Source organism: Bos mutus, chromosome 19 (genome assembly GCF_027580195.1).
Source record: "Bos mutus isolate GX-2022 chromosome 19, NWIPB_WYAK_1.1, whole genome shotgun sequence".
Lineage (NCBI taxonomy): Eukaryota > Metazoa > Chordata > Mammalia > Artiodactyla > Bovidae > Bos > Bos mutus.
The window spans coordinates 30,581,450-30,598,692 of record NC_091635.1 but is presented as its reverse complement, the minus strand read 5'-3'; the positions used below and the strand labels follow the sequence as shown (position 1 = coordinate 30,598,692).

Sequence of the window (17,243 nt, the reverse complement as noted above, 5' to 3'; positions counted from 1 at the left end):
TTCCTGGGGTTTATTTAAAAATAGTGTTTGTTTAAAAAAAAAAAATAATTTCTCTACAGTCCAGTTCTTTGGGCCAGTTTTGTAGATTGGAGTATCCTAAAGTGTTTCAAAATCAAAACTGGTTAATGAAAGGGCTCATTCTCAGAAACTGTGGCTATAAGCAATCAGTGAGTTTTCATATTTGGCCTTATTCTCTTTTGAGTTAAGATAAGTTATAATACCTTTACATTTTAGCAAGAGATGTGTACATGAGTATTTTAGCACATGTGTCATTGTAGAAGTAAGCCTACCTTCTAAAATATACAGTATACAGTACCAGTTGGTCAGTGAAACCTCATTAAAAGTTTTTTCCATCTCTTTAAAAAAATTTTTTATTGAGGTACAGTTGATGTAGAATATTATTTTGGTTTCAGGTATACAGCATAATGATTCAATACTTGTGTGTGTGTATATATATATTTAAAGTTTTTATTTAGAAAATATGAATATCAATTTTTTTCCCCTCACATGAATACATTGATAGTAGAATTTTCTATAAGTAGTATGTTTTTTTCCCACCCTTGTCCAGTCAGCTAGATCACAGTCAGAGTATCTATATATAGACCTTTGGCTGAAGAGGACAGTTTCTTCTTAAGGAAAGTATTTATTGTTCTGGTTGAAGTTGCCTCCTTTGAAATGAAATAAACAACAAAATGTTCTTATTTTAATGAATTTTAAGAAATACTTGTCCCTGTTAAGAGAAGCCAAGAAATAAGAGAAACTGGATGTAGTTCAATTTGTATTAAAAAGAAGTTGAGTTTTCTAGGGGATTATTATATTAGCAAACATTCTTTTGCTATTTATCATTGAAAAGTCATCACTATGGGTTGTTACTCAGATATTCCTTTATGATAGGATTTGTCATTGATCACAAATGAATAAATGAGGTTTTTTTTTTTTTTTTTTAATACTGCAGCCTCTTCATGTATGTATTCTTCAGTGTCTTTTCCCAGTGGGATTTTTCCTTGGTCTGGAACTTCTAATAATGGAAAAAAATTACTACTTGGCGGAGGCAGCAATGTTACCTTCAGATTGTTTTTAAAGCCAGACTGTTTTCTCTGAGTGGACTAATTGTAAATGTGACAGGCCTTTTGATGCCAATTTCTCTGGAGTTCCTGGTGTTCTTCAAAGTTTGGCTTTATTATGTGCAGAAAGAAAGCTGTTGGTGGACTTGGGAAGACTTGATTAAAAGGAAACAAAGTTCTGAGGAAGTCTACCACAAAAGTTGTATGCATTCATAACAGAACTCAAATGTTCATGTTTTCCAAGCACTGACAATCTAAGATTATTTTCCAGACCTTTTATTTATTATAATGAGGTCTTGATGATCCCCTCTACGAGACAGTCCTCTTAGAGTTCTTTTAGTGCAGCCAATGACTTGATAATCACTTGATGATCATCTGTCTTTGATGTTATTTCCTTAAGGAACAAGTCCCACCTCGGGCCTTGAGTACTGATTTGAACAGAATGAGTAGTTAAATGAGAAACTGGAAGGGAGAGATAGTTCTCTCACTTTCTAGGGAGAGATAGTTCTCTCACTTTCTAGCGAGAGATAGTTCTCTCACTTTCTCCCACCTTCCCCCCAACCCCTGCACTGTTGTAGAAGAGGTTGTTCATGTTTTTCTCAAGTAGCAGTACAAAAATCTCACACCCTGATCCAACCGGTATGAAAACAACTGCGGTAGCACACAGTGACCTTCCTGCATCCCCAGCTGAAATTGGGGGAGGGACAAAGCCCAATTTGTTACTTTACCCCATCCTGTCTGCCTGCTAGAAGGCCTGTTTCCTACCCTAATGGTTTCTGCCTAACAAATGGTGTTTCTTTTTTACAGCATTATGATCCTGGACTTGTTGTGGTGATGGTAAACTTAGCAGTGGTAATTTTTTATTTTCAGACTGAATTACTCCTTTGTCATCAGTGCACCAATATGTTAGGCTTACTTTCTCTGTTGTAGCCTTCATCCTTCTGCTTGGTCTTTTTCATTTTCCTTTCCTTTCCTTATGCAACTTGTCTGATCTTTGTTCATGAAAGGGTAATGTTAAGAAGGGATGTATCTGTTTGTGTTAGAATTGCCAAAAAAAAAAAAAAAAATCAGTTAAAACATTAAATTCTAATACTGTAAAAACTTGATTTCCCCACAATATAATGGGCACTAGCACTTGCTACTGCAATTTATAAATAAATTAAAACAAACTTTGACTGCCCTAGAAGGCAAAAGTACTAATGCAGAGTTTATAACAGGGGTTTACAGAGGTAATGAATTTCTACCAAAATTTTCTTGATTCTTAACAAAGCAAATTCTGACAGATCAAAAAATATATCAAAACAAAAAAAATAACTTTGACATTTCTTTCCAATTCTTTCATTGGACCATTTGTTTTTAACCAGTAAATCCCTGATTGAGACGTTATGAAAGTGATATTGCACCTAGGAAGTCATTTTTATAACCTGTCTTAATTTGGTCCTTTTGCTAAAGATTGCAGTCACTGCTTATTTATTATACCATTGGGCAGAAGGTAGTAACACATTTTTATTTTGTTTAACTGGCAGTTTTTGATAGTATCTAAAATAAGGCTGTTTTACAACTTGGTTCTCTTTTCTAGTGTGAGATGTTCTTTATTTACTTAAATTTTTTTTTCATGTGATAATTATTCTTGATTAGCTTCTTATTGTTTAAAAGCAATAATGGGAGATTGATGATAAGTAATTAAGCTTCTGAATTTGTTTTTCATTTCTTTTTGAAACAAAAATCAATCCCACAAATACAGAGCAACTAGATTCAAGTGGTTGCTGGTCACTTTGGAAACAGCTTTTTTCCCCTCCGAGACTAATCCTAGTCATGGGCATGGCATTTATTGCTTTTTTTTTAACCCCCCAAATTCAGTTTTGGTCATATCTCAGATTTAGCCTGACAAAACTCAACTTTTAGCCCAAAGGTATAATATATATGTGTGTATAACAACAACAAAAAAATAAATTAATTTAAAAAACAATTGTTTACACCAGCCTGAGTGAAATGATGAGGGAAGTAAACATTGTGTTTTTTCACTAAAGGTATACAACGGATAAGGTAAGTCCTCTTTTCAGTGGGCTTACATCACAATAAACAGCGCAAGTTGTGATGTAAAACAGCTGTGGTAGTAAAGTGCTTGTCTGCCCCATTTTGCTTTGTTTGGCTGGTTATGAGTGGATTAAATATACATTTTAAAAAATCTCCAGCATAGATCAATTAGTTTAAAGTCAATTTTCTTCGCAACTAGTCCTTTTCACAGCTTACTGATTGCCATAGTCAGTGTTAAATCCACTCTGGAAAAATGGGACCTTGGAGCACCAGTTTAAAAGTAAAACTAAAAAAAAAAAATAAAAGTAAAGTAAAACTATTCTTTCCTCAGGGCAACTAACTGTTGCGTTCCTTTTAATTATTTTCACCCCTTCATTTAATTGTAAAGCATGTTTTGAATACAAAGAAATATTAAACACGCTGAGTTGCAGTTATTGAATTTTCCTGTGTCATGTTTGAAACTGTGCTCTTCCGATTTAAACCTGTCAGTTGACATATTTATTACCAGTTTTAAAAGTGTGTGTGGGAAAATGTCAGTGAACAGTAAGAGTGAAGTGATTCTTGATGGAAAGTTATTTGGGAGCCTTTTTAAAAAGGAATTTCTAGTGTTCTTGATTTTAAACTTCCTGGTGCCATTGCTTAGGAATGCTTTGCATTACTTATTTAATTTTGCTTTAGTAATCTGGAATCATCCCCAACTGGAAGGTCAGCCAAGGTGGTTAGTTGGGCTTAAACTGGAGAGGTAGGTTTGGTTGTAAGCTGTGAGAATGGCTTGTGTTTGGTTCACTGTAGCTTTCTGGTCTCTGCACTCCAAGGCAAGATCTCTAACCACCCAAACCCAATGTGTAAAGAGAGCTGTTGGCTTAGCCTTACATCTCACCTTGATTATATGTTTCTGTTACAGGGAGAACAGATCCCATTCCAATCGTCGTCAAATATGATGTCATGGGCATGGGTCGCATGGAAATGGAGGTAAATTGATCTCATTGGTTGACTTGTTTTATGGGGTATTTAAAATGGATACTAATTCCAAAATTCAGGTGTAATATTAATATTTTTGAGGGAAAATTAAAAAACTTATTTTATATTCTCATTTAGTGCTGTCTTTGAGGTAGGTAGGTGGCAAATAATGCCCCTTTTACAAAGAAGTTGAGTGATTGCCCCAACATTATGCCACAAGATAAGATCAGACTTAAACCCAGGCCCTTATGCTCATTTCAGTAGGCTCTGTAGCTCAAATCTTAAAATATTTGTTGTGGTAGAAGCTTTGCCCCTATAGAGCTGTGTCAACAACCTCAGATATGCAGATGATACCACTCTAAGGGCAGAAAGCGAAGAGGAACTAAAGAGCCTTTTGATGAAGGTGAAAGAGGAGAGTGAAAAAGCTGGCTTAAAACTCACATTCAAAAAACTAAGATCATGGCATCCAGTCCTATCACTTCATGGCAAATAGACGGGGTAAAAATGGAAACAGCAGCAGATTTTATTTTCATCGGATGGTGACTGCAGCCATGCAGTTAAGAGATGCTTGCTCCTTGAAAGGAAAGCTATGATAAACCTAAACAGCATATTAAAAAGAAGAGACATCACTTTGCCAACAAAGGTTCATGTAGTCAAAGCTATAGTTTTTCCTGTAGTCACGTACAGATGTGAGAGTTGGACCATGAAGAAGGCTGCACGCTGAAGAATCGATGCTTTCCAACTGTGGTACTAGACTCTTGAGAGTCCCTTGAACAGCATGGAGATCAAACCAGCCAATCCTAAAGGATGTCAGCCCTGAATATTCATTGGAAGGACTGATGCTGAAGCTCCAATACTTTGGCTACCTGATGTGAAGAGCCAACTCATTGGAAAAGATCCTAATGCTGAGAAAGATTGAGGGCAAAGGGAGAAGGGGGCGACAGAGGACGAAATGGTTGGATGACATCATCAACTCAATGGACATGAGTTTTAGCAAACTCCGGGAGATGGTGGAGGATAAGGAAGCCTGGCTTGCTGCAATTCTTGGGGTTGCAAAGAGTTGGGCAATACTTAGTGACTGAACAACAATAGAGCTGTGTACTGCTCTCATCTGTGATACCTTCTTTTCATTGCTTGAAATATTATGCTCCATTTACTGCTAATTCTTTGTCATTGAACATTGAAGTAAAATCTGTTATCAACTATGCCTGTTGGGAACCACCAGCATGAGAGGATTAATGAACTATTTTGCATGTTTTTTTTTCTCTGTGATGTGACAGTAAAGCAAGAGGCAGTTGAGCAAATTACATATTTTCATATAGTACTGTAGTTGTGTAAATGACTTTTTTATGGCTAGATGGGAGTACTATGGCAATTAAGTCTAATTGTATCTATTTTTGTTAAGCTTGATTATGCTGAAGATGCTACCGAACGGCGCCGTGTCTTAGAAGTAGAAAAAGAAGACACGGAAGAACTGAGGCAGAAGTACAAGGTACTTAAATGAAACCATTCTTGCATGTGGGGCTTTCACATTGAGGTATTCATTTTGGTGAAAACAATCCTTTGACAACAATATTTGTTTGCCATTTGGTATTGATTAGTCTTAGTCCTCAGGTTTCTGTTACTTATTGCTTCTGTTAAAAACTTTAGAGATATTATTATCTCTAAATGTAACAACCACTTTGTATGTCTGTTGTGGAGATTACATTAGGGTTTGAAAACAATGCCTGGAATACATTAGGTAATAATAGTAAGAATTGATGAGTCCTTTGAGAGCTTGATACTATTGATAAGCCTTTTTTTCCTTTTTTAATGGATGAGGTGTTTAAAGAATAACAATGGAGAACTTTAGTATCTTCCTTTTTAAGCTGATAGTAATAGAAAACTGTAGCTTAGAATATAAGTTAGCTTTCAAAAATGACTCACCAGGGGCATCCCCCTTCCCTTCTCTACCAGGAGGACAGAAATTAATCACCAGAGACAACTCTAGACCCTAATCAGCCCAAAGATGGGCACCAGAGAGATCTACATAGCAAACCTTTATCGTGCTTTGTGCTGAGTCGCTTCAGTCATGTCCTACTCTGTGCAACCCCGTGGACTGTAGCCTGCTAGACTCCTCTGTCTTTGGGATTCTCCAGGCAAAGATACTGGAGTATGTTGCCATTTCTTCCTCCAGGGGATCTTCCCGACCCAGGGATTGAACCTGCATCTCATGTCTCCTGCATTAGCAGGCAGGTTCTTTACCACTTAGCACCAACAGGGAAGCAAACCTTTACTAACTAACTCTTATCTTCCATTAGTTCCCCCATTTGCTGTTCTAGAAACTTAAAGTCCTTTTCCTTTGTCTTGTCACTTCTCTAAAAAGTTATTGTTATTTTGTTAAGATGCATATAAGCTCAAGTTTTAACCACCCCTTTTGAGTTAGCCATCACTGACTACTCGGATGTGTATGCATGATGCCCTGATAATAAATTTCTGATTGTTTTTCTCTTGGAAAAAAAAAGACCAACGTACTTGCTTTTTAAGATGTTTCAGTAAGTTCAATCTCTACTATGAAATAGGTAAATTTGAAGATAAGAAACAGATTTAGTGAAAACTATCATATAGAAACTGATTTTGGTCTTGGTATTTAAGGTAAGCGGAAAGTAAAGGGATTCATTTTTAAAAACCTGTTCTACCATTAAAAAAAAATGTATAAAGCAAAAACTGACAGAACTGCAAGTAGAATTGTTAAATCTACCACAGTAATGGGAGATTTTAATATATATCTCTCAGTAATTGATACAAGTAGAGGAAAGAAATATCTGCAAGGATGTTTGGAAGCTTGGAACAACACATTTAACAAATTTCACCTAATGCTTTTATAGAGCTGTGTATCCAATCACTTTGAAAATAGCAATTTTCAAATGTATATGAAACATTTATTTAAACAAAAAATTTTTTTCTACCATGTTTGGTGTGTCATAAAAGTATGAACAAATTTCAGAGAACTGAAATCAAGTTTTGTGTGTGTGCTTAGTTTCTCAGTCATGTCCAACACTTTGCGGCCCCACAGACTGTAGCCCTCCAGGCTCCTTTCGTGGAATTTTGCAGTCAGGAATACTGGAGTGGGGTGCCGTTTCCTCCTCTAGGGGATCTTCCAGACCCAGGGATCAAACCAGCCTCTCTTGTGTCTCCTGCGTTAGCAGGCGGATTCTTTACCACTAGTGCCACCTGGAAAATCAAGTTATCAAGCCACAAAACAATTAGCTTTTTAAAAGTTTTTTAAAACCTTTCAAAATTAAGATACACATTTTTATTTAACCTGCCAGTAGAAGCAGAAATCACAATCGTAATTGCAAAATATTTTGGACTGAAAGAAAAAAATGTTACACATCAAAATTTGTAAGGTAAGCTAAAGCAATATTATATTTTATAGCAAATACATGTCCTTAAATGCTTACCTCAGAAAAAAAGAAAGGCAAGAAATAAATGAAGTAAACGTTTCTCTTGGGAAGTTAGCAAAAGAATAGCAAAATAAAGACAAAGAATGTTAAAAAAAAAAAAAAAGAAGTAATGAAGATAATGATAAGAACAAAAAAAGAATGAAATAGAAAACAAATATACAACAGATCCAAAAGTTTGTTCTTTGACATACTTGTGGTGATATTAAGAAAGAAAAGATGGTAGAAAACCAATATCAATAATGAAAAGAGAGGATATCATTGTAGATGTGGCAGGCAGTAAAAGATAAAAATAGTATGGATAACTATGCTTTGAATGTAAAGATAGTTTTAAGTAGACAAATTCTTAAAATATATAACTTCCTAAAATAGACTTGAATAGAAATGGAAAACCTCAGTAATCTTATAATGTGTATAAATTATATAAGTTAAATATGTAGTGAAAAATCTTTCCATACAGCCCAAATAACTTCACTATACTGAGTTCTATCAAAAATCATAAAAGAAATAACTTCGGCCTTGAACAGCAGCTATTCCTGATCTTCAGGGAATTGAAAATGAAGAAAAAATTCTAGCTCATTTAATGAAAGAGACTAGTACCATAGATCCCCTGGAGAAAGAAATGGCAATTTAACTCCAGTATTCTTGCCTGGGAAATCCCATGGACAGAAGGAGCCTAACAGGCTGTAGCCCATGGGGATTACAAAAGAGTCAGACATGACTTAGTGGCTATAAAAAACAACAGAAAGTACCATCTTGAAGATAAATCCTGATAAGGACAGTTAATTATAATGACATATAACACAAATGCAGATTTTTAAAATTTTTTTCCTTTTTTTAAACTTATTTTTTAATCGGAGGATAATTGCTTTACAGTGTTGGTTGGTTTCTACCATACATCAACATGAATCAGCCATCGGTATACATATGTCCCCTCCCTCTTGAACCTCCATCCTACCTCTCACCCCATCTGACAGCCCTCTGGTTTGTCACAAAGCACTAGACTGAGCTCCCTGTGCTATACAGCAGCTTCCCATTAGCTATCTGTTTTACACGTGGTAATGTATATCCTAAAGGAAATCAGTCCTGACTGTTCATTGGAAGGACTGATGGTGAAGCTTAAACTCCAATACTTTGGCCACCTGATGCGAAGAGCTGACTCATTTGAAAAGACCCTGATGCCAGGAAGGATTGAAGGCAGGAAGAGAAGGGGACGACAGAGGGTGAGATGGTTGGATGGCATCACTGACTCAATGGACATGAATTTGAGCAAACTCTGGGAGTTGGTGATGGACAGGGAAGCCTGGCGTGCTGTAGTCCATGGGGTCACAAAGAGTCAGACGCGACTGAGCAGCTGAACTGAACTGAACTGAATGTGTATATTTCAGTGTTACTCTCAACTCGTCCCACCCTCTCCCTCCTCCACTGTGTCCATAAGTCTGTTCTCTGTGTTTGAGTTTCTCTCCCTGCCCTGCACATAGGTTACAGGTGCAAATCTTAAAATACGAGAACTAATTTAGGATATACCATAACTAAGTTATCCCAGGAATGCAAGATTGATTTAATGTTAAAATCAGTTTATATAGTCAACCATGTTACATGACTAAAGAGAAAAAATTATGTAATCATCTTAATCATTCATTCATAATCTTGTCCACCTGACCAAGAAAGGACCTTTTTTAACCAGATGGAATGCCTATAAAAACTGTACAGGAGACATCATACTTAATATTGAAAAGTTGAAAACTTTCCTTTTGAGATAGGGAAATGTGACAAGGATGCCTGAGTTATTGTTTTTATTAAATATTGTGTTCGAAGTCTTAAGTAGCAAGGCAGTAAGGCAGACAGGTAGAAACAAAGATATAAGATGAAAGGGAGAGACAACGGTCTTTTGTTTGTAGCTATGATTATATTCAGAGATATCCAAGAGAATTTACAGAAGAGTTACAAACAACAGAGTTTAGCGGGATGCTTGATACAAAATCTAATTTAAATTTGCATACAGACTGTAGCCTGCCAGGCTCCTGTGTCCATGGGATTGTCCAGGCAAGAGTACTGGAGTGGGTAGCCATTTCCTTCTCCAGGGGATCTTTCCGACCCAGGGATTGAATCTGGGTCTCCTGCATTGAAGGCAGATTCTTTACCATCTGAGCCACCAAGGGGTGGCATCTGTATATCAACAACAGAGAATTAGAAGCTGGAAATAACAAAATGTCATCAATTGTAATAGCAAACAAGTATATGAAGCATTTGAGTATAGATCTAATGAGATGTGGGAGACTTAAGAGAAAAATTGTGAAGCATTATTTTCAATGAGGCATTAAAGAACAATAAATTTTAAAAATGAGATTTTTTTTTTATTATGGTCATGAATTAAAAGATCCAGTATTGTAAGGGCATTTGTTTTCCTTCAGTCTTCCTATATATTCAAATCAGTCAGATAGAAATCCCAATAAAATTTTGTATGGAATTTGATAAGCTGATTCCAAAATTTATATGAAAGTGCAAAGGCCCAAGAATAGTCAAAGCATTCTTAAAGTATAAGATAGAAAGCTACAGTAATTAAGATATGTTATTGGCACAGGAATAGGCCAATGGAACAGAAAAGAGAGCCCAGATGCAGACCCTTACATATTTGACCACTTGATAAGAGAAAGGTGATATTGCAAATAAGTGGGGAAAAGAATGAATTTTTCAGTAAATGATTCTGAGACAATTGGCTATCCATATGGGAAATAGTGACTTTGAACTTCTGCCCCCATCAGTTCAGTTCAGTTGCTCAGTCATGTTTGACTCTTTGTGACCCCATGGACAGCAGCATGCCAGGCCTCCCTGTCCATCACCAACTCCTGGGGTTTACTCAACTCATATCCATTGAGTTGATGATGCCATCCAACCATATCATCCTCTGTCCTCTTCCACTCCCGCCCTCAATCCTTCCCAGCATCAGGGTCTTTTCCAGTGAATCAGTTCTTTTTGCATCAAGTGGCCAAAATATTGGAGTTTCAGCTTCAACATCAGTCCTTCCAAAGAACATTCAGGGCTGATTTCCTTTCAGATGGACTGGTTGGATCTGCTTGCAGTCCAAGGGACTCTCAAGAGTCTTCTCCAACACCACAGCTCAAAAGCGTCAATTCTTCAGCGCTCAGCTTTCTTTATAGTCCAACTCTCAAATCCATACATGACTACTGGAAAAACCATAGCTTTGACTAGATGGGCCTTTGTTGGCAAAGTAACGTCTCTGCTTTTTAATATGCTGTCTAGGTTGGTCATAGCTTTTCCTCCAAGGAGCAAGCGTCTTTTAATTTCATGGCTGCAGTCAACATCTGTAGTGATTTTGAGCCCAGGAAAATGAAGTCTATCACTGTTTCCATTGTCTCCCCATCTGTTTGCCACGAAGTGATGGGACCAGACGCCATGATCTTACTTTTCTGAATTTTGAGTTTTAAGCCAACTTTTTCACTCTCCTCTTTCACTTTCATCAAGAGGCTCTTTAGTTTCTCTTCACTTTGTGCCATAAGGGTGGTGTCATCTGCATATCTGAGGTTATTGATATTTCTCCCAGAATCTTGATTCCAGCTTGTGCTTCATCCAGCCCAGCATTTCTCATGATGTACTCTACATATAAGTTAAATAAGCAGGGTGGCATTATACAGCCTTAACATACTCCTTTCCCGATTTGGGATCAGTCTGTTGTTCCATGTCCAGTTCTAACTTGCTTACTGACCTGCATTCAGATTTCTCAAGAGGCAGGTCAGGTGGTCTGGTATTCCCATCTCTTTAAGAATTTTCCACAGTTGGTTCCAAGTGATCCATACAGTCAAAGGCTTTGGCATAGTCAATAAAGCAGAAGTAGGTGTTTTTCTGGAACTCTCTTGCTTTTTCGATGATCCAGCGGATGTTGGCAATTTGATCTCTGGTTCCTCTGCCTTTTCTGAATCCAGCTTGAACATCTGGAAGTTCACGGTTCATGTACTGTTGAAGCCTGGCTTGGAGAATTTTGAGCATTACTTTGTTAGTGTGTGAGATGAATGCAATTGTGCAATAGTTTGAACATTCTTTGGCATTGCCTTTCTTTGGGATTAGGATGAAAACTGACCTTTTCCAGTATGGCCACTGCTGAGTTTTCCAAATTTGCTGGCATATTGAGTGCAGCACTTTCACAGCATCATCTTTCAGGATTTGAAATAGCTCAACTGGAATTCCATCACCTCCATTAGCTTTGTTCGTAGTAATGCTTCCTAAGGCCTACTTGACTTTGTATTCCAGGATGTCTGGCTCTAGGTGAGTAATCATACTATTGTGATTATCTGGGTCATGAAGATCTTTTTTGTATAGTTCTTCTGTATATTCTTGCCACTTCTTAATATCTTCTGCTTCTGTGAGGTCCATACCATTTCTGTCCTTTATTGTGTCCATCTTTGCATGAAATGTTCCCTTGGTATCTTTAATTTTCTTGAAGAGATCTCTAGTTTTTCCCATTCTATTGTTTTCCTCTATTTCTTTGCACTGATCACTGAGGAAGGCTTTCCTATCTCTCCTTGCTATTCTTTGGAACTCTGCATTCAGATGGGTATATCTTTGCTTTTCTCCTTTGTTTTTTGCTTCACTTCTTTTCTCAGCTATTTGTAAGGCCTCCTCAGACAGCCATTTTGCTTTTTTGCATTTCTTTTTCTTGGGGATGGTCTTGCTCACTGTCTCCTGTACAATGTCACGAACCTTTGTCCACAGTTCTTGAGGCACTCTATAAGATCTAATCCCTTGAATCTATTTCTCACTTCCACTGTATAATCAAGGGATGTGATTCAGGTCATACCTGAATGGTCAATTTAAGTCTGAATTTGGCAATAAGGAATTCATGATCTGAGCCACAGTTAGCTCCCAGTCTTGTTTTTGTTGACTGTATAGAGCTTCTCCATCTTTGGCTGCAAAGAATATAATCAGTCTGATTTTGGTTTGGGCCATCTGATGATGTCCATGTGTAGAGTCTTCTCTTGTATTGTTGGAGGAGACTGTACTTCCATACTGTACACTAATCAACTACAGGTGGATTAAAGATTTAAATCTAAAAGGGAAAAACAGAGTTTAGAAGATAGTATAGAGGATTTTCTCTTCTAGTTGTACCTAATTTATCATTTACTTACTTTTATTTCAGTGATACTTCATAATGAAAATTGTTGAGCATACAGGAAAATTGAAAGATCTGTACACTTAATACTTATATACCTACCATGTATATTCTAAAATTAATATTTATAGTTTTATTATATTTCAATGACTTCTTTAAAAACAACTATATTGAAAATCAGTGCCTTTTAAAATATCTTTTTGATTCTTTTCCCCCAAAATTGCCAATTTTTTGGAAAGCAAAACCTTTGCCTTTTGGTTACTATTTCTGTCTTATTTTTCTTAAAACATTCTAAATTTTCTTATTTTATAATTTCTTTCAAGTCTCTATTATCTATAGTACTTTATAAATGTTTTTGTAATTTGCTGCTTCTGACTTTCTCACAGTGGTTTGTTTCCTTGTGTAGTTTGCAGTTTTGATTGTCATCTCATTTGATACACTGTCAGGAATATAAACATTTTAGAGAATGCATTTTTATTGTTTTTCAAGTAAAAGTTATCAAGTAGTGAATACATGAAATATCTGAGTAGTACACAACCTCATTAAATTATATATTATATTTTGAGACCCTTTCTCTCCTGACCAAGAAATTATTTCACTTTTGAACTCTTTGTGGAGATAGAACAGGAATTATCCTCATTTTATTGATCAGATTTTTTTTTTACTCAGAAATCTTATCAACTGTGAATTATACAGCTCCTAAAACCCTCTCCATTTCTTGATGTTTCACTCCTTTATTTCATGTTTGTTCTTCACCTTCACATGACCTTGGAACCTTGACTTTAGTAACTTAGCCACTCCTTAATTTATAGGTCTTGAACACCACAGATTGATCTTTTTCCTTCTCTCAACACTTCAATTCCAGCTTCCTTTCTTCCCAGTCCTTTTTGTCATGCCTGCTTACCAAGAACCTATCTCCACTTAGTACAAATACTTGCATCCTTCATTTCTACATCATTGCAGTAGTGTAGTCTGGGACTGGTGCCAACTCAATGGACTCTCAGAACTGTCAAGGAATCCTTTCATGCGTTATCTTCCTCTTAGTCTGTTCAGCGGTCATTCTCAAAACATTGATCCTCAAGCTCTTACCTTCCCTCAGCTACCCTTGTCCTTCTTGCATCTTTTCTTACTCCTAGTAGGAAGCGTAGAGACAATTTAGACTATCAAATGAGAGTGCCGCCTTCTATCTATAAATCTGCCATCAAACTTTGGTCTATCTGTTCCCATCCTTAAATGTTTTTCCCTGGTTTCATGTTTTGTCAAATGAACTTCCTACCTACATCTGAATTCTGGATCCTAATCCTCTCTGTCTTATCAAGAAGTTTACATCTTTTTTCTTGTGTTGGCAAACTCACTCATACATTTCCTATCACCAGTAAACATTCACACATTCTTAGGGGAAAGGAACCACTAAAACCAAAATAAACTTCACTCTATTGACTCTTAGTTACTGCAGCTACTATTTTTGAAAAAATAGTCTACACTCACTGCCTTCTATTCTTTGTGTGTGTGTGTGAAAGTTGTACATAGTTTTAAAGCCAAATAGCTCTACCACACTTTTAATGGGGGGGTGGGGGGTGGAAATGCTGTCCTATTTTGATACCCTTAGCATCAATATTGATAAGGTATTTAGCAAATATGTAGAAGATATAAAAAGCAACTATAGACACTTGTGTTTAGCACTCTGCTCTATTTAAGAAAAAGAACGTTATCAATAACTTTATGATCCCATCCCATTCACTTCTCTTCCTGAGGTAAGCACTATTCTGAATTTCGTGTTTATCATTCAGTTATGTTTTTTCAGGTAGATTTTTTTTTGCTGCTGTTCACCCATATGTAATATATAGTTTAGTAACTCAGCATATTCACAGTGTTGTACAACCATCACCATTAATTCTAGAACATTTACTTTACTCCCAGAAGAAACCGTGTACTTGTCAGCAGTCACTCCTCCTTCTTCCCCCACCCCACCGCGTCTCCCTCCCCTGGCAGCCACTGTTTGTCACTATAGATCTGCCTATTCTGATCATTTCATGTAAATTATTAATAAATCATTCAATATGTGGCTTTTTGTATCTGACTTCTTTTACTTAGCATAATGTTTCCCAAGTTCATCCATGTAAATAGTATGTATCAAAACTTCATCCCTTTTTAGGACTGAATAATATTGCATTGTATGAGTGTACTACAGTTTGTTTATTCATCAATTAATGGCCATATGAGTTGTTTCCAATTTTTGGCTATTGTGATAATCCTGCTCTGAACATCTTGTGCAAATTTTTGTGTGAATATATTTTTCAATTCTCTTTTGTGTATACCTAGGAATGAAATTGCTAGTTAAATGGTAAGTCAGTGTTTAACTTTTTAAGGAACCACCACTCTTTTCCACAGATGGTTGTACCACTTTGCATTCCCACCAGTGCTATATGAGAGTTACAATTTCTCCACATTCTTAACACTCGTTTTCTTTTTTATTATAGTCATTGTAGTAGGTATGAGTAGGTATGAAGTAGCAGTATCTTCTTTTGGTTTTGGTTGAGCACCTTTTCATGTGCTTATTGACCTTTAAATGATGTTTTTTTGAGAAATGTCTATTCAGATCTTTTGCGCATTTTTAAAAAATAATACTGTATTTCTTAAAATTAAAAAAAAATTTAATTTGTTTTATTTTTGGCTGTGCTGGGAATGAGTGGGGGCTACTCTGTAGTTGTGATGAAAGGGCTTCTCATTGTGTGGCTTCTCTTGTGGTGGAGCACCAGCTCTAGGGTGTGTGGGCTTCAGTAGTTGTGCCACACAGGCTTAGTTGCCCCATGGTATATGGAATCTGCCCAGACCAGGGATCAAATCTGTGTTGCCTGCATTGGCAGGAGGATTATTAACCATTGGACTACCAGGGAGGTCTGTCTTTTGACAGACTGTGTTTTTATTAATTTTATTAATTTTATTTGTCTGTTTTATTAATTTTCATTTTATTGTATTATAAGAACCTTTGTCAGATGTATGATTTGCAGATATTTTCTTCCTTTTTTTTATTGTCGTTTCACTTGATAATGTCCTTTGTTGCTCATAGTTTTAAATTTTGGTGAAGTCCATTTTATCTTTGTTTCTTTGGTTGCTTGTGTTTTTGATATCATATCTAAGAACCCATTGCTTAATCCAAGACCATGAAAAGTTACACCTATGTTTCCTTCTAAGAGTTTTATAGTTTTAGCTCTTATAGCTTTGGGTCTTTGGTATATTTTAAATTAATTTTTGCATGTCAAAATTAACAGAAAGGGGTCCAAATTCAGTCTTTTGCCTGTGCCTGCACGGTTGTCCCAGCATTATTTGTTGAAAAGACTATTTTTTCCCCATTGAAGGCCTTGGCACCTCATCAGAAATCAGTTGACCATAAATGTGTGGGTTTTTCCTCTCATTTATATTCCATTAATCTACATGCCTTTGGAGAAACACACTGTCTTTACTACTGTTGCTTTGTAGCAAGTTTTGCAGTTGAGAAGTGTGAGCCTTTCTAATTTATTCATTTTTAGGATTGTTTTGGCTGTTCTTGGTCCCTTACAGTTCTGTGTGCATTTTAGAATGAGCTTGTCAATTTCTACAAAGAAGGCAGTTGCAGTTCTTTCATTATTTGTTTATTAAATCTTTTTACTTACTCTGTTTTTGGCTGTACCTTGCAGCATGTGGCATCTTAGTTCCCTGACCATGGATTGAACCCGTGCCCCCTGCATTGGAAGTGCAAAGTCTTTTTTTCTTTTTTTTTAATTTAAAAAAAAAAAATTATTATGTGTTTATTTATGGCTGTGCTGGGTCTTCATTGATGTGTACAGGCTTTCCCTAGTTGCAATGTGTGGGCTTCTCATTGTAGTGGCTTCTCTCGTTTCAGAGCACGGGCTCTAGGACACAGTGGCTCCAGTAGTTATGGCACTGGCTCATGGGCCCAGTTGCTCCATAGCATGTGGAATTTTCCTGGACCAGGGATTGAACCCACACCCCCTGCATTGGCAGGCGGATTCTTAACTGCTGGACCATCAGGGAAGTCCGGAAGCACAGTCTTAACGACTCGAGTGCCAGGGAAATCCCCCAGCTGGGATTCTGATAAGGATTATGTTGATTCTATAGATTGGTTTGGGGCGTTTTAAATTGAAGTATAATTGCTTTATATTCCACATGTATGCACTAAAATATGATGTTTTTCTCTTTCTGACTAACTTCACTCAGTATGACAGACTGTAGGTCCATCCACATCTCTACAAATGACTAAATTTTGTTCTTTTTTATGGCTGAGCAATATTCAGTTGTATATATGTACCACCTCTTTATCCATTCATCTATCATTGTACATTTAGGTTGTTTCCATGTCCTGGCTTTTGTAAATAGGGCTGCAGTGAACGTGTGTCACTTTGAATTTTGGTTTTCTTAGGGTATATGCCTAGTAGTGGAACTGCTGGGTCCTAAGGTAGTTCTGTTTTTAGTCTTTTAAGGAACCTCCATACTGTTCTCCACAGAGGCTATATCAATTTACATTCCCACCAACCTGTAATAGGATTCCCTTTTCTCCACTCTCCAGCATTTATTGTTTGTAGACTTTTTGATGATGGTCGTTCTGACCTG

General features: G+C 36.7%; 1 protein-coding gene across 1 annotated transcript in view; it reads left to right on the top strand.

Annotated features, from left to right (window-relative positions):
- Window positions 1-17,243, top strand: part of GPATCH8 (G-patch domain containing 8) — a 95,101-nt gene that overhangs the window by 45,545 nt on the left and 32,313 nt on the right. The window contains 2 exon segments of the mRNA XM_070389937.1: window positions 4,006-4,073; window positions 5,467-5,553. Coding sequence (XP_070246038.1) covers window positions 4,006-4,073; window positions 5,467-5,553 — 155 coding nt within the window.